Below are 24,716 nucleotides of genomic sequence, written 5' to 3' on the forward strand. Positions count from 1 at the left end.
AATTAGCACACTGTAAAACCTCACAGATTAATTAGCAGTGCCTAGCACAAACCTAACACTCCTCAATTTGAATGGCTTCTATGTATCAGGCACTACATAGACATATACAGAGCCTGGTTCCCTTTCAAATTGCCCTGAGTACAGAAATCACTCCCATTGTAGGGACCAGAACACTGAGCCACAATGCTGCCACAAGGCAGCAGTCAGTGTTTTAGCAGACATCCGTCGAATGCCCAACTCGGTGCTCTACAATAGCAGGGGTAGAAATGCAAGGAGCAAGAGGGACCCTGAGTGTCTATGTCTCTGCCCACGGTGTACTGATACATCACAGATGATGACATTAGAGGCTAACCTCTAAAAGAAAAAGCTTAGAAAATCCCCCAAATGAGGGACCACGTGCATGTTTGACAACAGTCCCTCCTTGGTCAGCTGCTGTCTGAGATACCTACAGCTCCTCGCCAGCCACAATCTGGAGGGAACTCTGCCTTAGGACGCCTGAACCACTGACTCTACCTTTGCAATTAGTGAAAACTAATCAAAACCCTGACACAAGTGAGTGAGTCAGCTGTGAAACTGCTCCTGGAAACAGAGGGCTGGGTGGTGGGAGAGTGAACAGATGGTGCTTCCTTTTTAAATGAAATGTTTTGGCACCAGCCTCTGTCAAGAGCTTTCCCTTATTTCCATCTGGTTTGGGTCCTGGAACACACACAAGAGAGAATGGAAAAAGAAAACTCTGCCGGCGTGCTAAACCACTAGAAAAGCTGGAGTGCCTGCCAGGACTTCCTCTAAGTCCCCAGAGACCAGAACATTCCGCTCAAGGAATGTTACCATGTTGTGTTGAGGGAATGGGAGAGCCCAGTTCCTTAGACCTAGCCCTATCTTGGAAAATAATATTTAAAAGTGTGTATACTTTGGAGCAGATAGTCTCATGTGTGGTCTCATCCCTGTGTTCTCTAGCTGTTCAATAGCATGTAGGGCACTTATCCACTTAGCCCTGGCTATGCCATCTGTAGAGTAGAAATAACAGAAGCTGGTGTGAAGATTAACTGAGATGGTACATACTAATTTCTTAGATGTCTATTGCTGGGCTCTTCTATTCAAAGGGGCTTGAGAAAATATAATGATGTTACCATCAGTATTCAAAAGAAATGATCTAGAATCATAAGGGCCTCTAAGAACACTTCTATTATACGAAGGAACAAACCAAGTTTGAACATAGCCAAGTCACTATGAGGAGACACTGAATTTCCCTGGGGAATCAGTTTTCTAAGACTCAAACAGATCTGCCAATAGCATCCATGAATGTCCACAGGTTTAACAGCTTGGCTTTATGAATTTTACCATGCAGCCAAAACCAAAAGCATAAACCTGTAGGAAAGACAGCAAAGCCAAGAAATGGTCAACAGCTGCTTAAGATAGTGAGGAAGCGGGGTTGGGGATTTAGCTCAGTGGTAGAGCGTTTGCCTAGCAAGCGCAAGGCCCTGGGTTCAGTCCTCAGATCTGGCCAAAAAAAAAAAAAAAATTACTCATTTCCCTTTGAAAAGATAATGAGGAAGGATATTTGGTTTTGGAATTCTTTCTCACACAACTTATACCCACCAGATAAAAGCAGAACACAGACACTGACAGAATACAAACTAGACTCAAGCTACTCATGTTCAAAGCCAAGTACTTATGACAACAATCTTAAGCCAGCTGCTTTGTGTCTATCCTCAGTCCCTCACCTGCCAAGTGAGACAGAACTACTTCATAGCATGAAGGGTTAACAGCTGCTGAGATATAGGGCAGGATCACCAGCTCCCATCCTCCTACTCCACACTACAGCCTTCCATAGAACATATGTACATAAATTACTTCATCACAGTGTATTCAGAGCTTGATTTTTAATAAGACCATTTTGCTCTTTCTACAAATCTACAACAATTTTGAAAAGAACTAAGGTTTTCTGTTTCAACAGATATGTAAAAGAATGTGCTAATCACAAAAATTGGTTTCCATGTGTTCCTTTTCTGGGGACAAAGTGGCACCCAGAGAAAGAGTTTATCCATTATGAATATGAAAGCTAATATCAAAAATACATACCAAATTAAAACGGGATTAGGTAAACAGGTTTTAAGGATGAAATTACAAAATTTTCATCAGGAAACTGAGTTCTAAGAATAAAGTAACTTTAATTTAGCATGTTTCAGCTTTAATTTACAGACTCATATTATCATGGGGAGATAAGTTTTGTTTTTATTCTTTGAATGTATCAATAGTTCCAAGTCAAGTCTATACCCTAATCAGGCAAGTAGCAAATCATAAATCCAAACAACAGCCTCCAATAAGCACTTACTATATAACTTTAGCTAGCAACGTGGGAGGTGCTATAAGGAACTGAGAAGAATAACTGAGAAGAATATATCAGCTCTGGCTTTGAAAAACCTAATGAGGTTTTCTCACACATGTCTGTCCATGTGGCTGCATATATTGGTTGTTTATTTCTTTTCACTATTAGATAAATTCTACTGTACATATATAAAATATTTCTTTATTCATTCAACATGTAGGTGGAGATTTTAATTATCAGTGGATTTTATGGTTATGAATAAAACTTAGGAGCACAAATGACAAGCTTCCAAGAGGACATAGGATTTTATTTCTTGTGTGTATGTTACTAGGATAGGAATATATATTTGACCTCATTAAAAACTGCCAAATTTCAAGCCAAAGCAGTTCTGTCACTTTGGGATCCCCAGCGTCATTAGAGCTCACACACCTCTACATGTTTGCCACAAATCGGCATCACTGACTGGTCTTTTTAATTTTTATTGCTGGTCTTTCTTATTTTTATCATTTCTGAGAGGAAAAAAATGGGAACTGATGTGTTAGGAATGCCAATCATAGAGGTATCTTAGTATGGAAGCATTTGCATACCATTCCAGAGTTTACTTAGAGGGATGCTACAAAAGAAAACGTAAACAAATACTGAACTCTAGAGTCAATGACGTAGATGTACACTGCTGTGTTCTAGGGGATGTATATTTGTGGCTATGTTGAAATTTAATTTGAAAAATCAGTAAAAATAATAGTATAAATTGATTCATACAGAGAGACTTGGATAGCTAGAGAGGTATGCAACAAAGAAAGAATTATAAAACATTAAGCTAGGCATAAAGTTGGGGGCCTATGGATTCAATTTTTTGGGAAGCTGATGCAGGAGAATCATTTGAATTCAGGAGTTTGAGGCCAGCCATGGGCAACATAGCAGGACTGTAAAAAACTAAATAAGAGTAAATTAAATTTTTAAAAATTGTGGGACTTGGTGGTGAGAAAATTGTGGCCAATTTGCTGTGTGAAAAGTGTCTTGCATGCTAAGAAAATGTCTGTTGATGTAAGTATGCTCTTCAACTCACCCCCATACTATTCTTTTTAGATTTACTGATATTTTAAGAGTAAGGACCATGTGTAAAGCATTATGAGTAATTAAAGACAAAGTTCTTGGCTTATATAGCTCATAATTCCATAAAGCAAAACAACATGATATTGGGTTGGAAAAAGCAGAAATATGTCAGTGATTTTCTACAAAAGGATATATTGCTTGTAAGATATTTACTATGTACATGGTATTGTGATTATGCTTCACTTTATAAGACTTTCATATGAATATTGTTTCTTTCTATGTTTTATTTCATTGTTTTGTTTTGTTTGAGACAAGGTTTCTCTTTGTAGCCCTGACTGACCTGGAACTCACTCTGTAGACCAGGCTGGCCTTGAACTCAGAGATCCTGTTGCCTCTGCTTTCCAAGGTCTGTGGCTAAAGGTATGGGCCATAATAGCTGGCTCAAAAAATTAGACCTGGGTGACCATTGAGAAATTGTCAGTTAATCTCACTGTGAATAAGTTGCATTGAGTATCTTTCTCCTTCCAAAATAATAGCTAAATAACCTTTAAAAAGTTCATTTTATATATATATAGTTTTGTGGTCACAGACCTCTGGTTCTCAGATTATAAATTATACATGACACTGAGAAAAAATTCACATAAACACTAGTTAAGATATTATATTAATATATCAGTGCCTAGATGCAAATTTTGCAAGCTTCCTTTTTACCTCCATTTTAATGCTTCATAGTATTGAAAGGATGGATAAAAATTATTTGTAGACCTTGCCCTAACTTATACAAAATCTGCCTGTTATAAATGAATAGCTGGTTTTCATCAACCATGCTTCAATGGGTGAAGGCTTCCCAGAAAGCACAGTAATTTACACTATTAGCAAGAAGGGGGCTTTTACTTCCAAATCTCCTACTTGTTGTCAGCTACAAAGAAGTTGTCCCTAGTAGTCCAGAGGAAACAAGAGACTACAATAGCTCTGCCTGAGTGCTGCTCACCCACAAGCTGATTCAAAGCACGGAAGCCCTTTCTACCAAACAGGACTAATTCTCCCAGTCAGGCATACTTGTAGTGGATAGGCATCCCAGCATTGGCCTGGAAGTTCCAACCCCCACTGAGGCTTCGGTAATGGTCACGCCCACAAGGCGGGGCAGAGGAGGAAGCGGAAGACGAAGAAGGATCGGGAGGAGCTCTCTCTCTTGGTTCCGGGACCCTGGACACTGGAGGTAGACCGAGCAGAGTTCTCCAGAGAACACCGCCGGACTGCGCTATACCCTTGCCAGACCCTGTAACCTACCCCTTCATTTGTAAGTTACCCCACAAAATAAACCTCCCTTTTAACTACGTGGAGTGGCCTTAATAATTTAACCAATACATACTTATATTTTTCCTTTTTGCCTTCTTCATAATTTACAATTCTGTGAATTTTTAAAGCAACTAATGTCCACAGTAGCCCACCTAACCTGCATAATTTTTTTTCTTATAACTGTATCCTCAGCACCTAGGGCACTTGGCACATAAAAGATAAAAAATATTGATTGGCTTGTTAGTTAAAACATTAGTTTACCAGAACTGATATGCTTCCAATTGAACATAAACCAGAAAATAAAGGTGGCTATTACTTTGTTGTTTATAGGAAAGAAAGCATAATGCAATAAATGTGCGTGTCAAAGCCACCTGGCCCTTTCCTGACCAGGTTTCCATTCTATTGTCTGTTAAAATGCCAGATCTACTTTATGTAGCCTCTCACAATTAAAAAAAAAAAAAAAGATAAAGATGAAGACTTTCAGAACAAGGGATTTTCCTCTTTTAGAATGCAAGAAAAAAATGGCTTTTGTCATTTTACACTTCCAACCTGAAGGCCTTGGTAACTGTAACAGGAATGCAGCTGAAAGTCCCAGGTCATTATCTCCAACTGCATGAGAGATTGTTATACGGCTTCCCTGAGATGAGATTGGTAGAACCAATTACCACTCTCAGAGACTTTATGACTAGACACAGGCAGATAAGAATATAAGTCTAAAAGACAAAGCAAATTGTTGTCCTTCAGTTATAGGTATATACCAGGCAAAATCCAACTGCTTTCTGGACCATGCACTTTTCATTCAACTATGTGTCTGTAAGAAATCTCAGAGCAGTGAGGAGAATCAAGCTTAAAAACGTTAGTATATTATGTGTATGTGCTCAGCCAATTATAAAACGAGATTATTAGTATAGACTTTGTCCATTGTTGGTATTGAAAAATAAAAACAAAAATACACAACACACACACACACACACACACACACACACACACACAAACTGCTAGGATTCAAACTTTAAAATATGAAAGTATTTTTTAAGACCTTGATCTTATCAACAAAGTCCTAGGCTGGTTCTGAGAAAGTTCCTTTGGGCTGGAGAGACGGCTCCATGATTAAGAGTGCTGTCTGCTCTCCCAGCAGCCCCAGCTTCAACTCCAGCACCCACATGGTGGCTCACCCAGGTCTGTCTCCACAGTTTCAGCAGATCTGATGCCTTATTAGCACCACTACCATTGCGCACACATGTCATACAGACATTTGTGTGTGGGGAAAACACCCGCCCCCCCCCCCCCCCCCCACACACAAAACAAAGAAAGGATTTCTGTCTGAGACAAGGTTTCTCTGTATAGCTCCGGCTATCCTAGAACTTCCTTAGTAGATCAGGCTGGCCTTGAACTCACAGAGATCTGCCTGCTTCTGCCTCCCCAGTGCTGGGATTAATGATGTTCACCAAGACCACCCAGCTAATTTTTTTTTCTTTTTTCAAAACTTACGTCACTGGTTCCCATTTGGACAATGTTTAACTACACTAAAGAAACACAAACATTTTCTAACCATACCAAAATTTGGTCAACCTATGCCTTATTTAAGGAGGAGAGAATAATAGTGTTTCCAAATTGATTCCTTCACCCTCTGAATAAATAAATGTTTCCTTCTAACAATTATAAAGTCATGCTTATCAAAGTGCTACATTCTCACTTCATTCTAATCTAAGTCTTATAAATTCGTGTCTATGTGCTGAAAAGTCATTTATACCTTGAAATTAATTCTGATTAACTTATCAGATGCTTAATATTGTTTAAAAGCTAAAAACAGGTTTTAAAATTAAAGTTTTATTCCCAAACCACAACTCAAAAAGATCTTGCAAAAGATGAATTGTGGTAAGCTTAGTTTATCCATTCCTATTATGAGAAATATCACAAGAAATATTACAAATGCCCTTAGTGCTTAGCTTAGCATCACTCAGAAGCTCATGGAAAATTTATCTCGACTTTATCTCCAAAAAATCTTGGTGTGAATCTGCAGTAAATCCCACAGATCTCTAATCACAAACAGAAAGAAAAAATAATAATCCAACAAAATTCTAAGCTTATAAAAACAGATGGTTATTTTTCACATGGCAGTGGCTGTCAGGCAAAGCAATGATTTGTGAGTGAAATCTTCTTTCTCCTATTCCATAAAGTAACAATATTTGTCTCAAGGAAAGCTATGACTAATTGTTGGCAATGATCTGGGGGGTGGGGAGAAAAAGTCTGCTAGTAGTGACAATTATCCAAAAACCAAGAAGGGTTCTAAAACAAAACTCCCAAAGGACCGACCACTCCCTCTGAAGGAAAGAATGAATAAGAAAATGCTGCCAAACTCTGCAGAAACTCTTCAGGGGTTGGAAAACTGAACTTCGCAATCTTTCCCGTACTGTACTAAGAAATCCCAACAACAGAGGAAAGGGGGGTAAGGAAACAAGGAGGAGAGGATGACAACAGAGAGGACAGAAAAGACTGGAAGGCAGATGTCACCACATGGACAGGACCCTCCCAGATGCCTCAGAATTAAGCATGTTAAAACAAAAGTCATTTCCATACTATTATTCAGTTTTCGTTACCTGACAGGCAGATGTAAGTTAAATATTCGCCTTGACCCCCGGTTGCCAAGAAAGGAATCTTTTTCTTTGTCCTCCTCTTGACTTGGACAGCTCCCAGCATTCTTTCATCAAGAGGTGCAAAAATTTCCTTGCTGATGGCAGACTTGGCACTCATTGTTGAGCAAGCGAGGAGGGCACGCAGGAGTTTTCTGAAGAAAAAGAAGAGGAAAGTTGGAACTGACAATACCGTAGGGCTCGTAGGAGTGGGCAGGGAGTGTTTGCAGGTACAGTGTTGCTCGGTTTGCAGCTTAACCTCTGGATTACAGGAACATTGACTCTTCATAGATTACAAAAGATTACAGAACTCTTCATAGTGCACTAGCTATAAAGATGTAAAGGGAAAAGGAGTGTGGTTTTTACTACTTGAAACGCCCAGCACAATGTGGCATGAACAGCAAGCAAGCAATGGGCTCTCGGGCTTCATAATCTCTACCTAAGCTGTGCCTCCCCCTAACCAGCAACAGTATCCCATCCTCTTCCTCCCTTGTCAGGAACAACACTTGCAGTTGAGAAGTCTTTCCACTGTCTAACAACCCCTCAATTAGTTCTTTATGCCCTTGCCCAATCTCCTTCAACTCCAATGTAAATACATTTTCCTAATGCCATTCATAGTGGAAATAATTATGTCATCCTCTCCATAATAGCCATATAAGAAACAGAAGAGCATTGATTTCACCACTGCTCAGCTGCCTTTCATCTGCTAAGTAAGGAGGTCTTGTGTACTAGCCTCCTGCAGTGGGCCTTACTGTCCAGTGTTCCAATGCATAGACCTGCCACTCTCTGGATCACTGCTAAATCTTCTGCATTTTCCTTCAACCCAGTCATAGCAGTGACATTGAATTCTAAATCCATATCAAACTCGTGCTACATATTTTGGAAGTGCTACTCAGTGGGTCCCACTATGCCCCTGTGGTTAACTGGTAGTGGTTGACCAACAACTAAGAAAATGAAGCAGTATGTTGCTGACTCATGAACCACCCATCCCTTAACACACACACACACCCACACACACACACACACACACACACACACACACACACACACACTAGTGCAGTCACAGTCCTCACATTGTATTTGGTTTCCCAAAGTTGTACTTCCTGATAGTCTGGATTCTGTTTCTGTCTTCATGTTCAAGATCAATCTGAACAGAAATCCAGCTCAAGAGTACTAGGCAAATCTACTGTATTCCAACACTGTTGTCACAGATAAGTTTCTACTCATCACCAACCAATATTTATTCAGGCAATTTAAAAATTCAGAATTAGACTTTGGGAGAAAGGTCATGAAAGCACAAGGACCTGAGTTTGATCGCCAGAATGGGGGGGGGGTGAGGGGGGGGGAAAGTGAGGGGGGGGGAGGCTAGCTGTGGTGGCATGGATTTGTAATCCCAGAGCTTTGAGGATGAGACAGGTAGGAACCTGGAGCTCCCTGGCCTGCCAGCCTGTTCTACTCAGCGAGTGACAAGCCAAAGGAGCTAAAAATTGAAATAGGTGGACAGTGCCTGAGGAAAGGCATCTATCTAAGACTGATCTCTGGCCGGGCGGTGGTGGCACACGCCTGTAATCCCAGCACTCGGGAAGCAGAGGCAGGTGGATCTTCGAGGCCAGCCTGGGCTACCAAGTGAGTTCCAGGACAGGTGCAAAGCTACACAGGGAAACCCTGTCTTGAAAAACCAAAAAAAAAAAAAAAAAGACTGATGTCTGGCCTCCACACATACACACATGCATGCACACTTGCCCACACACGAACATCACATGTCCCAATCAGAACTGAAGGCGCAGGAAAAGCCTTTGTCCTGCTCACACAGGTTGTTTGGAGTCCTGCATGCAGAATATGACATAGCAGTAGCTCAAAGCCTTGTTGAGACTGCCCTAAAACTGAGCAGTTGATAGAGAAGGCCCCACTCTATGCTACTCTGTGTTTAGTGTTAGAAATTCCATGACAAATTAAGATAAGGTCTCATCCTACAAGGGCTGATTACAGACTACATCACAGGTTTCTTTGTAGACTAGAGATAGCTCAGTGAGGATGGCTGAATATAATGTTGTATATATTCTGACCTATGTGTGCTCTGACAACAGTTTTTCCATGGCCACCAGGTTCTCTCTCCACTGGCTAAGAAACAGTGACAATGGTGTAGGTGTGCCTGTTTTCACTGTGACTGCCCTCAAGCTAGCACAAAGAACTTCTGCCACCATGCACTAGTCTTACTCTCCCATGGCACTTTTATGATTTGTTGGGATTTTTTTTTTTTTGGGGGGTGGGGGGTTGTTTTGTTCTGCTTTTTTAAAATAGAGCAAAAACATTAGTTTTCTAGCTCTGAGGTCCTTCGTGTCTCCCACTCAGGGGAACCCAGAAACGAAAGCCAAGGAGGAAAACAAGCCGGATTCTCAATCACACTCACTGACAGGCACCTTCCCCAACTGGCATGGCCTTGCTTCTTCATCTTGATTCCCATCTTCTCAAACTATATTGAAAGGTAATAGAGAACTAACGTCACTTTGTATAAAAGCTATCAGAAGACAAAAGAGGCACACCTGTCCTGCCAAGGTTTTAAAACATCTTATTTTGACAACTGGTGTGCTGTGGATATCTCTCTGTGTAAATAAAGTTCTGATTGGCCAGTGGCCAGGCAGGAAGTATAGGCGGGACAAGAGAGTAGAGAATTCTGGGAAGTAGAAGGCTGGGGAGACACCGCCAGCCGCCGCCATGAGAAGCAACATGTAAAGACACTGGTAAGCCACACGCCATGTTGCAAAGTATAGATTAACAGAAATGGGTTAATTTAAGATAAAAGAAGTAGATAACAAGCAGCCTGCCACGGCCATACAGTTTCTAAGCAATATAAGTTTCTGTGTGCTTTCTTGGTTGGGTCTGAGTGACTGTGGGACTGGCGGGTAGAGAGATTTGTCCTGACTGGGCCAGGCAGGAAAACTCTAACTACACTGGTGAGATAGTGAAGTAAGCTTTGTTATTTTGTTATACTGATAGTCACAAATGGAAGGGGCATAGGAAAGGTAAATTAGGAACTTCTCTGGACCCAAGTTTTAAAAATCAAATGAACTCGGGTTTAAATTTTAGATCCAACATATAAGGCTCAAGATTGAGGGGTAAATCTTAGTCTTTCTGACTCAGAGTTGATTAATTCCAGGGTTCTCAACCTTCCTAACACTGTGACCCTTTAATATAGTGCCTCATGTTTTAGTGACCCACCCAACCATAAAATTATTTCATTGCGACTTCATGACTGCAATTTTGCTACTGTGACAAATTTTAATGCAAATATCTGTGTTTTCCAATGGTGTCTGGCAATCTCTATGAAACCCCCAAAGGAGTCTCAACCACTAACTTAGTACAATATGGTGATGCAATTACCTTCCTCTTGAAACTAAAGAGTTAAATAGGTTAATATGTTCAGATCATGCATTCCAGTGCCTCAATTTTTTTTTTAAATCTTGAAGGCAGAGGATTTTATTAACTCCTAATATGATATGAATAATGAAATATCTTTTGAACTATAAAAATTAAATGATTGTACCCATGCATAGCAGAAGGTATCTGGAAGAATAGTATTCAACTTTTCTTAGCAAAGCCTCACTGTTTTTCATGTATAGATACACACGGATGGTTTCTTCTATACAAATACAAAAAGGGGGAGTTATCAGTCTTTCTCCTTTGAAAATTCACCACTGGGAGAGTGTCATATCCATTCACGGGTCAAGTGTTGTGTTTTTTGTTCAGGGTTTTCTGAAATACACGAAGGTGTATGTTTTCAGTATCATTCTGAGAATATTAATGCACAGTAGACTATAAGGGAGAGAATCAGAGAGCAAGCCAGGCACTGTTTAGCTATCTCAAATCCAGTGGCACATCCGAATTCACCAAATCAGAATCATATAAACTATATTTTAAAGAACTCTCTAACTCATTCTTAGGTTTCCATGGGCCATCTGGTCACCAAGTTTAAAAGTCATTACCCTATACAAAACTAAAACTTTGACCAGAAAGGTAGCAATTGGTAGAGAAGGTAACATTTCAGTGGTGGATTCAGGAAGACAATACAGGGGATTTGTTTCCCACCCCTGACTCACACAAGCAGCTTCATGAAGTCTTCAAATCTTACAGCTGATTTTTCAGTTCCAGCCTGAGGACTGATGTCACTTTTCAGGATACAGACTCCAACTGCAACCGTGCACCAATGACAACTTATTACTTCACCTGCATCACTCTGTGGACACTCTCCCTTTTATTGGTCCACAGCTTCTAAAGCAAATAGTTTATAAAGCTTTTCTAGCCAAAAAAACAATCTACAGTTTCATCTGCAAGGCACAGCAGCTGGCGACATTAAGTGATGGTGGCAGAGACCATACTTTCTCAGTTTTATGCGACTTCAGGGTCTTCTTTATCATAAATCATTTTTGATAGGTAAAGATTCTTTTTTAAAAGGAGATGGCCACCTTAGTGAAATGGCTCTCCAATAAGAGTATTCATCAGGGTAGGAGCTGGAAGCTCAGGTGCTCTCAGGGGCCAGGCAGGTGAAAAGCACAATGAAAGAGGTATGCGTGTCAAGAGGTTCAGGTATCCCCAAAACTAATGTTTTTGGTTTACTCTATAATTGATACATGTCCTCTGAGATTCAGGAGATCAGGAAGACTAGGAGAGACTACAGTGAAGCCAAAACTATTATTGCCACAGTATTCATAATCATGGACATGGCTCCAGGGTGTACAGCTTGTAGGCCTTAAGCCTCATCTGAGGAGAAACTCCAGGTTACCAACAAGCCCGTTTATTTAGGGCAGTATTAGCAGATACTTGAATTACCCAGTTTTATTAGCTTCTGTCTTCTGATACCCTGCTTGACATACTTCTGGTTATGTTTTGGCGCTACCTCTACCAACACAAGTATTGTAAACTGTGTGCCCATGAAAACATTCATTATAAGTGAGTAATAAGAATTTCTGGTTTTAAATATCATGAGGTTAGTATGATTCCACTGAGGCCGATGCACTCAGCGTGTTGGTATCAAAGTAAGATCCTCAAAGGTAAGGTCCAAGGTGGTAAACACTGGTGGACACTGGGGGAAAACAGCTCATCTTCCTGAGTGCATCTGAACCCTAGTAAGGTGGACTCAAAAACCATAGAAATAAATCATGGTCTAAAACAGGATTTTTCTACATTGCCACTTTTGAAGTACGTTCAATAAAGAGTGTCTGATGAGGCTGGTTTAGATCTTAATGTCCCCTAAAGGCCACTGTGCCATTGGAAGGGGAGGGACTTTGTGGGAAGTCCCAAGTGCTTAGGAAGGAGTTCCCTGCAGGTGATACTGGGACCCTCCCTTTGGCCCTCTTCCCCTCTCTCTCTGCTTCCTGGCCACCATAGGCTAGTAACTTTGCTCTGTCACTATGGTGTTAGGCTCTGCCATAGGGAATGGAGCCAAATGACCATAAACTGAAATCTCTGAAACCATAAACAAAAATAAATCTTCTAAAGTCGACGTTTCTTGGGTATGTTGTCACAGTGAAGAACAGCTGGCAGCTACAGACTATCTAACACAGTCTGCTTTCCTGACACCTAGCTGCAGGCTGAGAGTTTTCACCAAGAATTGTCCTGGACTCTCCTTTTCCCTCAAACCTTCCAGCTACCCATAATAACCAGCCAATCCTCAAGTCTTACGGGTTGCATTTACTATCTCTGGATTCTACCAGTTTTCCACTGCTCTGATTTCTTATGCCTCGTTTTAGTCCTTACCATTTGATTTTGATGACTCCTCTAAAGGACTCCACCTTGGCTCCAAATTCAGTGCAGTCAGCCTTCTGCACTGTCCCACATAATGTTCTAACAAGTCAGATTAAATATTACTAGAGCCCAGCTATATTTAATTGTTTACTCTCTGTGCCTTGAGGGTGATCAGGACGAGAAAAGCTCAGTGTTGTCAATGTTGAAAACAAAGTAGGAAAGTGTTAAACTACTCTGCTTCTGTTGTACACTATAAAAATATTAAATATTATAACTAGATATCATTACATAAGCATTAGGTCTAAAATAATCTAAAAATATTTAATTTGCTCCAAAATTTAAAGAAAATATTTATCTTAGAGTGACAAAAGGCAATTTATTTTGAAAATAAAATTGGTTTTATTTTTTTCTGATCTGTTATGTTAAGATCAATGAGACAATGAGACAAATTAAGCTCCTTTAAAAAACACTTCCCTTAGTTTAAATGATGCTTATTTTAAATGCACAATAGTTTTTTTGAGGCATTACTCTCTAAAAAGATACTTCTCAAGGAGAAAATATCCACCATAGTATATCTCATATACATGTGGGTAAAAAAATGAATCAGGTGAACATTTTATACCTGTCAACAATTCTTTCATATAGCTCAACTAATAGTTCTCATAAGTAGAAACTGAGAGAAATCAGATAAGGTGGTACAATAGACAGATGAATCTGATAACATTCAAAGTTTTAAAGTACAGTCACTACAAGCTCAAGAAGCTATTATTGGTATAAACAATCCTAAGGAAAGCTTGCCATAGGGTGGGGAGGCCACTGGCACAGAGGATCAAAAAACTCATACTTAAGGCCTCACAAAGTTTACAAATGTAAGACTGAGTTAATAAGACAAATAACATACTTCAAAATACTCTTAAAGGAGCTACACACTTCTAAAAAGATAAAAGAATATGAAAAAAAAAAGATTTAAAAAAAAAAAACCCTTTTCTCTAGCCTGTCAGACAAATATTTGATAGGATGTGGGCATCAAGTGCAGACTTTATACCTGGGGTCTCTGGGTCACAGAGATTCAGGGGCTCAAGCAAGGCCTGGGCCTTGTTTACCTGTGGGTGTCTTCAGCTTATTCTGCTGCACAAACAGGTTTGGAACCATTGTTGTTGGTGGGGAGGGTGGCCCGCCCTGTACTTAATGACTTACTTGTTAAACACACTAGTAAAAATGTTTCCTGAGCAGGTGTCCATGGCAGATGCTCTGCACAGTGCAAGTAAGGAATCCTTACGTGTCTATAACCCTTCATGAATTTACAAAGCACTTGCACATTCAATCCTAAATATAGGTCTATAGAGCTGCTGAATGTATCATCTCAAGACTACAAATAAGAATATTAGGTATGCATTTTTATAATGGTAAATTATGACATTTTTAGCCAATTTCCTCTTGTGGAGATAGTATTTAAGCTGAAATACACTAAACCAGAAACTTGACTATTAGAGAAATGTGAATGTTGCAACATAGATATATGCTTGTCTCAGGCTCATTTCAAAAGAAACAGTATATGGATAATGTAACACTCATAAATTTTCATTGCTTAAATACAGAGGAACTAGATAGAGCCCATCTACCCAATGGAATATTACATATTTTTTTTTTTTAAATCAGGGCCATGCATACAGGATAGGATTTCAGATCCTCAGAACCCTCATAAGTGAGTATGGCAGCCCCCCTAAAATTCCAGCCTCAGAAGGCTGAGACAGGATTCCTGGAGCAAGCTGGCCAATGAGACTAGCCATATCAATGAGCTGTGAAATTGACTGAGAGTCTCTGCCTCATTAAACAGAGGCAAAATAATTCCCCAGAAACATAGCCACTCGCGTTCATACACACCCTCACATGCTGTACATGCACAGATGCACACCACTTACACATGAAAATAGGGGAAATGAAAAACAAAAAAGACTCATAGATACCGACTTGGAAAAATAAGAGTGAAATAATGCAGAGTGGAAATAAAGACACCAGAGAACTAAAAATGAGCCTCTGGATGTACAATTGCACTTGCATCTTTTTGTTGTTGTTTCCTTCTTGTTTGGCTTTTGTTTCTTTGAAATAAGGACTCTACGTAGCCCTGGCCATGCTAGAACTCTCTCTGTAGACTAGGCTAGCTTTGAACTCATGGAGATCCACCTGTTTCTGCCTCCTAAGTGCCAGTGTGTGCCACCATGCCTAGCATACTTACTTTCTTATACCCAGAAAAATGTCTACAAACAAGTTTTCTACTAAGTTCATATCATTATTTGAATTCAAACTAAGAAAATAAGCCAGAGAATCTTCTTCCTGCTCTCACTGTCACTAAGCTAGAATGCTTCCATAAACATCTGTGATTTCAAACCTACTCTCCCCTAACCTGAAAGCCATAAAAACACACTTCACTGGGATCCAGTGTCTTTGATTCCAGTCGATACCAAATCACAGTGAGAGAGGAGGTTAATGCTATGAGTGATCCAGGGGCTGGAAAACGGTCATTAGAGGGGACATTTTCCTCTATGCAGCAGCAGCCCCTGCCAGGCCACAGTCTGGACAGAAGAGCAGCAGCCACATGCCAGCTTCCATTTACTCCTGTAACTGCACACATTTGGACAGTGTAAACACAGACCACTGACCACTGTCGACAGCAGCCTTGGCCACAAGGAAGTCTTTAAGGAGGGGAGAGTCTCCATTATTGGCTACAAATGTGTGAGAGTTGGCTTTCTTTTCCCTAAATATATACTTTCCTCTGTAGGAGACATGTTCACAGGATTCTCTGTGCCTATGACTCATGTCTACTTCAGTTACAAACCTACACTATGTTCATCCCTCTTTCCTTGTTTATGTGTTTGCTAAGTCCATACTTCTCATAGGTATAATATTCAAAAACACATCCTGCTCTGCCACAGACCTGGTTTGCAAGTTTGTTTTCATTGTATTTGTAAATTGCCACATCCTAACATTAACAAAGAGTATGACAAAACCAGCACATAATAAAAATAACAACAACAATAACAGTGAAACTAATAACAAACAATACTTTGGTTTGAGAACATCACCTACAGGAGCAAACACTGGAAGTGGCCAATCATGTCCAAATACAGACAAAACCACACAGGGTCAATTCTATACACAAAAAGCTTAATTATGTGCTATATTAGCCATACTTGTTGATTACCATCCTTGCTTCACTCATGTTGAAGAGAAGATATGAAAAAGAAAAAGGGCTGAAGGTATAGATTAAACACACACACACACACACACACACACACACACACACACACACACACACCCAAACAGGGAAATCTTTAGCAATAATAGGATTAGCCTTTTACAGAAGATACTGACTAGAATCTTCAGTATATTTTACGTTTTCTCAACCTAGCAAATTCTATTTCAAAATATACCTGAATTATAACATTAAAAATCTAAATTTTTAGAGTGAAGTCCCAATTTTTATGTATATGAGCTTCCTAAATACTTAAAATATGGATGAAATTAGTATGATATCAACTACTTTTAAACTACTGTAAAACTTGTTCAAAATAGTCTCTATCATCAGTTTTAATCAGTACTCAATATTAGAATACCTGATTTGGAGAATGCTCCTGCTTTACAGTTTGGATGAGAACTTCAGTGTGTTCTCAACAGTTGCTAGGTCATCAGTGGTACCTTCGGCCATCGGCCAAGGGCAGCACATAAAAACATGATACCTCATGGGTCCATTTTATGCACATTTACCATGTTAGTTTAGAAGGCAAGCTTCTATGTCCTTCAATGCCTCATTTTCATAAATGAAACTTACAGTTAGCTTCATTAACATTTTCATCTCATCATCTGGCCAAGGATTTGATTCCAGGCTTAACTGCTCTCCCCAGCGGTCAGCTCCATGACTTTGTGCCTGCCGAGTTCAATGAGAATGCCAGCAGAAAGACTTGTTCTAGCTCCCACAAGTACCTCTCCATGCCACCGCCTCAAATTCTGGCATGAGAGGCACAAATGTGAGTCTGGTATTAAGAATGCCTTATAGATATGTTTATATCGGTGGAGGAGAACCTGTTTTACAGATGAGGGATGTAAGTGGTTATGTAAATTACTATAGATCCCATAGCCTTAAAGGGCATGCAGGAATTTAAACCTAGAAACAGGATTCCAGAAGAGTCTCTGTTTCTCTGCACCATCTTCTGGTGAAGAAAGGAAGGAAGAGGAGGCAGAACTGCATTCTGGGTAAATCAAAACAAACTTCATTTTTCCTCTGATCAGCTTTGCTTTCTGATGGACAAGATTCTGTTGCTAACCTTGCCCAGCAGCTACAAAGACAGTAAGTTAAGTTACAGTTGTTCCTTGCTGCTATCAGTTCATCTTGGATGTGTACATCATGCAGCTTCATTAGCAAACACTATCACATGGTACCATTAAGATAACTTACTTTTATTCCCCAAGGTAGACTGGGGACTTGGTGCATAGGGTTTAGACTTTGCAAAACATGTCCATCTCCAGAGAGAGGACTGTCAGAACACAGTCCAAGAGTGGAGCTGAGTGAGACTTCTGAGTGCTTATGAGAAAATTCCAAGAAAACAAGACAAGAGTCCTGTGACCTCAGTTTTTTCAAAACATGTAATTGTCTTGGAATGTGTTTTCATGCTCTTCCCAGGTGTAGTGGATACAAGTAAGTTTACTTCTACCGTTGTTATTCATAGGCCTCTATGAAAAAACATGTTTTTGCCACATGTGACTTGTCATTGTGGTTGTACATTTTCCTCAGGAGACTCTTCTTAACCCTCTCAGTATAAATTGTCTAATGGTCTGAATACAGTTGGCCACTGCATGAGACTTTATACCACCTCATTTTCACACCCCACTCTCCCAGGTGCAGCCACCATCTGAGCAGCACCAGAGGACAAGGCCCACTGAGCCTCACAGCACAGCAGTCTGCCACCCTCCAACCGGGAGTCAGTTCCTGAGAAGATCTTAGATGGTTGCCATGAGGCAGTTTTATGAAGCTTGTAAGCTATTTTCCAAACTGGAAAAGGCTTAGCTGTGAAAAGACAAGTATTTCAAAGGTTTCTGCTGGTTCTTATGGGGATTCTCCTCTTTCAACTCCTTTACTGTATTGCCCCTCTCTGCCATTTCCAAAGCACAACTTTGACCTTCTTGGTTGCCATCCCTCACATATTCTACACCTTCCAACTTCTGTGATGCTCCAAACAACCCTAGCTTGTCAGCAGTGATGCCCCAAGCTTCAAAAGCTTAAAAGACTTCACATGGGTATTCCATATGTTTTGCTTTACCAAGGAGACTCTCGGAAAGACTTTTACAACCAATAACCATTCCATGACACCTTTTTTGGTTCCAACCCAGCTACAGTTAATATGTTGATTAAAAGACACTGTCAGCACACATTTTGAGCATTTGTCTGCTTCAAATTTTATTTACAGAATCATCTCGATGACATCTATCTCATTCAGTTCTATCTAACTCAGAAGCATACATACAAAGAGAAAGAAAGTCAAAATTTGGACTAGACACTGGTCTCTACTTCACCATAATGCTCTTCCCAATAAAAATTTAAAAAGTATGATATGATGGTGTAAAATACTACACTAGTCCTATGGTTGTAGACCATGAGAACAGGAGGTAGGCTGGCAGAGTGGAGAGAAGACAAGGAGAAAGCATCATTTCCTCACAGTGGGAATACTTCTCAGATTTATTCTTTTCCTTGAGAATTGGTACAAAATTAAGTTCTCACTTACAATACCTCAAGCCCATAGATTTTTCTAACCCTTGATTTTAGGCCAGCACCTCTTTCCTCTTGAATTTTCACAGTTTGTGTTTTCTCATGTGGCTGTTGAGGTCTAAAGTGGAACAAGCCCAAGTGGAACATGCTGGGGAGTCCAAGAAGCACACAATAACCTTGGCCTAGTCCTACTCATAGATCTCTGTGCTGATCCCAGTTAGCCACAATCCTACGATCTCAGGGCTCTGAGCCACTGTCAGGTGAACACATCCAGGGCAACTTACACACAAATTATCATTCTGGGAATTAACACTTTGGCCTTGCTAGTCTCCACACTGGGAGCCAGATCAGCTGTTGTAAGGGCTTCTTGGTACCTATTCCTGGCAAGCAACAGAGCAGGAAATAGGAACCAGTCAAGCTCAATGCTTGTCTTTGAAATGGTGCCCTTCAGCCGCAGCACAGAAACAGCACCAGGTGCCTGCAATCTGTAATCAGTGCTCTATTAAAAGGCTCTCAGAAATGGTAGGATCACCCTGATTTCCGCAGGCAGCTGCATGAGGTCCTGCTGGGTAACTGCACAGTCTTTACAGGTGTGCTTGGGACTCCCCAGAAGCAATATACTGGAATGTCAAGGTTAGGATGCGGTTTCCAAAAAGCTCTTTGTGGTTGGGGTAAGTCATGGATAGAGAGCCTGAGTTAATGTCTCAGATTGCTACAGAATAACCTATAAATCCAGGTCAGACTCAAGGCCCACATGCAAATGTAGACTCTGCCCCATCCAATCAGCAGTTCTGTCATTCAATGTCAATCCTTCTTAATCAACATGGTCCAGAAAACAACTAACTTCTGGCCCAAGTAGCCATAACAATATTTGATAATGATGAGAAAAAAAAATTGTCCACTGAATACTAACTAAAAATGAACTCAATTAACACTAAATTTAATAGTGCCTCACACTGACAAATTAGAAGTACATTCAAGTCCCTGTGACCAGGAAGCTGGGATCAAAGCATAATAGTTACTTTTCTCCTACATCTCCTACAGCTGATGGAGATTGAAAAGATGTCTACATTTGTCATCATTGGTCTATGCCAATTTTTGCCTTTGCTTTGTGAATTTGGATAAAACCTTCCATCTCTGAGGCCCGTGTCTGCATATCTGAAATAGGATAGTGCACCTACTTCACAATACTTGTGGGAAGGATTATGTGGAAATCAGCTCCCACCTGCGGTGCCCTGCCCCTGACAGACTGCCCACACATAAGAATATCTGAATGCATGTGTCAACACACGTCCCACACAATGCATTTGACACTAGCTGTTCTCAAATGGCATCCTACTTCATCTTTCAAATCTGTAAGGAAAGAGAGGACATATTCTCATCTCTCCTGGATAGAAAAAGACAAACAATGGATCTTGCCCCAGTAATTCTGCCTCCCTTTGACAGCTACTGCCCCTTGTCTAGGCATATAAATTGACAGCCTAAAGATAAAATAATTGACAGAGCCGGGCGGTGGTGGCTCATACCTTTAATCCCAGCACTCGGGAGGCAGAGGCAGGTGGATCTCTGTTAGTTCGAGGCCAGCCTGGTCTACGGAGTGAGTTCCAGGAAAGGCTCCAAAGCTACACAGAGAAACCCTGTCTTAAAATAATAATAATAATAATAATAATAATAATAATAATAATAATAATAATTTAAAAAATAATTGACGGGATGCAGCAGAAATCTACTGCACTGAAAATAGTGTTGTGACCTGTGAAGTTGCAGAATGGAAGGAACATTTAGAAAAAGAAGAAAGAAAAAAAACAGAAAGTGCACACACAGAGAAAAATTGGGAGAAAAAAAAAACATATATTGCTCACTCAATATGGTAGCCCTTTCTAGAAACTGAGGATTCTGAATCTTTTCCCCTCCAGAGTATTCTAGTGAATATGAAGAATGTCAAAACTAAAACCAAAGCTCTCATCTTAAAGAAAATAAGAGTTTATTTTGGAGCATTTTGAGTGATCATGGCTCAGGAACACAGATTTTGGTTACTACAAATTCCATGTTCCATTCTGGAAGCAGTTTAAGTTTTATAGTTTCACAAAACAAAGGAAGTCATAAAGCAAGGCAAGTTTAAAATACACTGGTGGGTACTTCAGAGAGATGAGGAAAGCTTTTCTATAGGCTCATGATACTATTGACCGCATTCTTAGCTTTGGGTTGGTGAAAGCCAGTGTGTCTGTTAGGTCAATAAACTCCAAAGGTTTGTATCTATTAGTCATAGGATAATATTTCTGACCCAGAGGTTGAGCAAGGAATGGCTGTTCTTGGAGCTAAAGCTAGCCCAAGATAAGGTAGTTAGCTCCTGGAATCTTACATTCCAAGCTCTCTACACTACTAAAATTCTAATCAGTCAATCAGTCTCTGCAGACACAGCTTCTTCTCGGGAGTTTTCACTCACAAGAATAATTAACAAGTCCACAAATTAATACAGTAGCTGAGAAGAAGCTGACTGGGCAAAGGGAAAAAGAACAGAATTACTGCCCTTCACTAGTAATCATCAGGTTGGAAAATGCGAAGCCAAGCTCTTCTAACTGGATATCTACCCAGGCTTGATGAATATTTCTGTTCCAAGCATATAGCATTCCTTTCTAAACTGAGGTAACAAATTTATCTGGGGACAGGAACAAACTCTCTCTTCATTCAACATTTTCTGAGGAATTACTATAGCCTGGGCTCTTCGTGAGGTTTAGAGAAGACAGACAAACTAGAAATATTCAAGGAGAAAGACAAAGAGGCAAGCAACAGATTAAGAATGAGATTTTGCTGCCCCATGGTAGAGGAGGCAGGTCCAGCTTAATCCTTCAGAGACTGGTGGTCAGGAAATCCTTGCTCTATTAAGTCTATCCTTGAAATGTAATTACAGAAGTTAATCAGGCCAGTTTGCAGGAATTAGGCAGGCAGTTCACTTCAGTGGGAAGTCAGAGGGAATGCCTCAGGAAGCTGTTGGCTCTGTGTGAGTGACATAGTAGGTCATTTCCTGACCTTGTTTCTACCTGTGATCTGCACAATGGGTGTGCCCTGAGAGAAAGACCGCAGCCTGAGGTCAAATGCAGTGACTACTCCATCAAGAAGTTTATGAACAGAATTCACATACTTTAGAAAGTACAAAAAAAAGAAGTGATCACAAGAAAAAGTGTGAGACAACCATGATGTCTTTCTTGAATGTCTATTTGGTGCTAAAGATAATTTGAAAGGGTGTGGGGGGAAGTGGAAAAAATATGTTTAAAGATCATTATCCCTTAGTATGTATGAATCACTGGGTTTATTTTCTACCACAAAACAAACCAACAAACTCATTCCCACTCGTGAAGAGGTAGAGAGCCCAGTGAAGGTTATAAATGTACAACTTTGCAAGAATAAATTGTCTAGGCTTGTGAACATAAAAGAATAGATATTTTTATGTAAAACACATTTCCAGTTTTTCTTGCAAGTTAAGAGAATTCAGCAGCCCAAGGCCTGTATCCTTCACATCCTTATAATCTTATATGGCTCAGTCGCCACATCTTCCTATTTCCTTGCTCACACTGAGGCAACCATCAGTCACCCGGCCTTCTGTGTTTGAATCCACGAGTTCTCCAAGAACGGTCCCACTTGTAAGTCCCTTGCTTTCCGGTCTCTGAGGATGTGGAACCTGGTATACATACTGAAGTAAACAGGATGCAGGACAGTCAAAACATACAGTTTTTCAGAAAGGTAAATCAGAACTGAATTCAAACAAATACAAAACACTGATTAGTGGGAGAGTGAAGCTAAGATACAAAATAATTACCCCTAGGTGGAAGGGAGTAAGCCAAGAGCATCACAACAAACAAAAAAGCAACTACTTGTATCATATAAACATCTTCCATACTCTTTCTTCCAACATGGCTGCTATACTGATATGGTACAGGCCCCAGAAAGACAAATATGAACACCACGAAATGTATGACAGGGATGAAAGGAAAGCAGATCCATGTGTGGCCAATTTGTGGAGGATATTTCAGTTATATCTATAAAAAAATAACTTTCCAAATTGGTACACCCAACACAACAGCAATTCTGCTCAGAAATATTTTTCCAGAGTAAATCACTGGGTAAGTAGGCAAAGACACACACCCAAAGATGCGTCTCTACTTGATGAGCCTTATAAATACCAGCCTGGTGGTTCTCTTCCTCTGATGTCCTAGTTATTATTTCTGCATAAATGCTGGCATTCCACAGAAACTCAAATTATTTATGTGTTCCTCCTTCTAGTCAAGCATGTCACTGTGTATCTACAAAATGCCAAGTCTGTGCTAGGAATCTCACTGAGAAATAGGACAGCCACTTCTTGTGTCACTGTGGCAGCAGCGTCCCATTAAGGGAAAACTATTTCCTTTTGGCAGAAGAATGTAATCTCTGGCCTGGGTAGAAGGACACTTAACATTCCAGCCTGGCTGGTCCGTGGCCTGGCTAAGAAACCACTCCTCAGGAAGGTGGGGTTACCTTAAGTCACGCTAAAGAGATGGGAGGAATAAGGATCACATTAATAAGATAATCTGTTTTTCTACCACAGAATTCCTGCCCTTGGCACATTTGCTTGCATAACCCAGCTATACTGTGGCATACATTATAGGCTGTTTTTTGGAATTATTTCAAAAAAGGGCAACTTTTGTTTTTTTCTTCTTCTTTCTATCCCTTTTCTAAGTGTGGTTTTCCTAACACTTAGGGTTTTACTCCTCCAAAGCTCCCCTTGTGTGTCATGTAGCCAACCTACAACAGCATGACTTTATTTTTCCCCTTCTCTTCTCTACCACGCTTCTTACAGCTTGCCTGCCTTGGGGTGTTTCTATTAAAATCTAATAAAATTGTCCTTGAGCTTCTCTTTGAGTCCTTTCTTCTTTTTTTTTTTTTTTAATTAATGAGACTAAGAAGCCTACAAGTGGACCCCCATTTCTCCAGTAACACATGGGAAGGCCCAGCAGGGTCACGCTGTCAGGGTACTGAACAGATGGAGCACTGAACCTTCAGGAAGGTTCTGCATAACCATTGCCATCACAAGGACCACTGGTTAAAACGGATGGCTCAGTTACAGAAGAGCTGTGTTCTTTTTACTCTTTTTATTATTTTTTATTTGTAACTAGACACTCTTTGAAAGTCCGATGAAGCAACTGTCTTAGATTTCTGTGGTTACCTCCAAAATACCTGGAGAATGAGGAATTAAACAATGCCAATGGATCAGTGTAAGACAACCATAGTGTGCTTTATTCTCTATGTGAACTACCTTCTACTACACATTAGGACATAGTCTGACCATTTTCTATGTGTCTTCCCATAAAACAGAAACCTCTCTACTGTTAGGGAAGGTTTCCACAAGGTAAGCCCGAGGAGAAAGAGCATAGGGCTACAGATCAGGAATTTTTATTCACCAAATTAAGATAAATAACTTAGAACAAATTAAGGTTGATAAATCCCCTCCATGCCACATCCCTGCAAGAGATCAATGGCTTAATTAATGTGAAGTCATTTGGTGTTTGTTGATGGCCTGGGCTTCTTGACTGTACTCTGCATTGATGCTGAGTTATCTGAGAAGTGGTTGTGCTACTTTCTACTATTCTAATCATCTATCCTAATCTTCTCAGCAGTATGTAAATACAAAGCTAGCTCACTGTACACTTTGTGAGCTGAAGAAAGCAAGTGATTAAATGTAAAAACCATGACAATGCAGTGCAGGAAATGAAATGTCTCATCCTTTTTCTAAGCAATTAACTTAGAAACCACCTGGAAATTAGTCAAAATAAAAATACCCAGGAACAAACTAGCTTGATTACAAAATCCAAATCCTAGAGATACCTATTCTGTCTAAGACAAACTTGAGATGCCCTAACTTCTT

The 24,716-nt window shown here is 40.2% G+C and overlaps 1 protein-coding gene across 1 annotated transcript in view; it reads right to left on the minus strand.

Annotated features, from left to right (window-relative positions):
* The window catches only part of Stxbp6 (syntaxin binding protein 6), a 244,292-nt gene that overhangs the window by 157,482 nt on the left and 62,094 nt on the right, over nucleotides 1-24,716 (minus strand). The window contains exon 2 of the mRNA XM_036206413.1: nucleotides 7,282-7,469. Coding sequence (XP_036062306.1) covers nucleotides 7,282-7,435 — 154 coding nt within the window. The 5' untranslated portion in view covers nucleotides 7,436-7,469. The remainder of the gene's footprint in view (nucleotides 1-7,281; nucleotides 7,470-24,716) is intronic.

This window comes from Onychomys torridus, chromosome 14 (genome assembly GCF_903995425.1).
Source record: "Onychomys torridus chromosome 14, mOncTor1.1, whole genome shotgun sequence".
Classification (NCBI taxonomy): domain Eukaryota; kingdom Metazoa; phylum Chordata; class Mammalia; order Rodentia; family Cricetidae; genus Onychomys; species Onychomys torridus.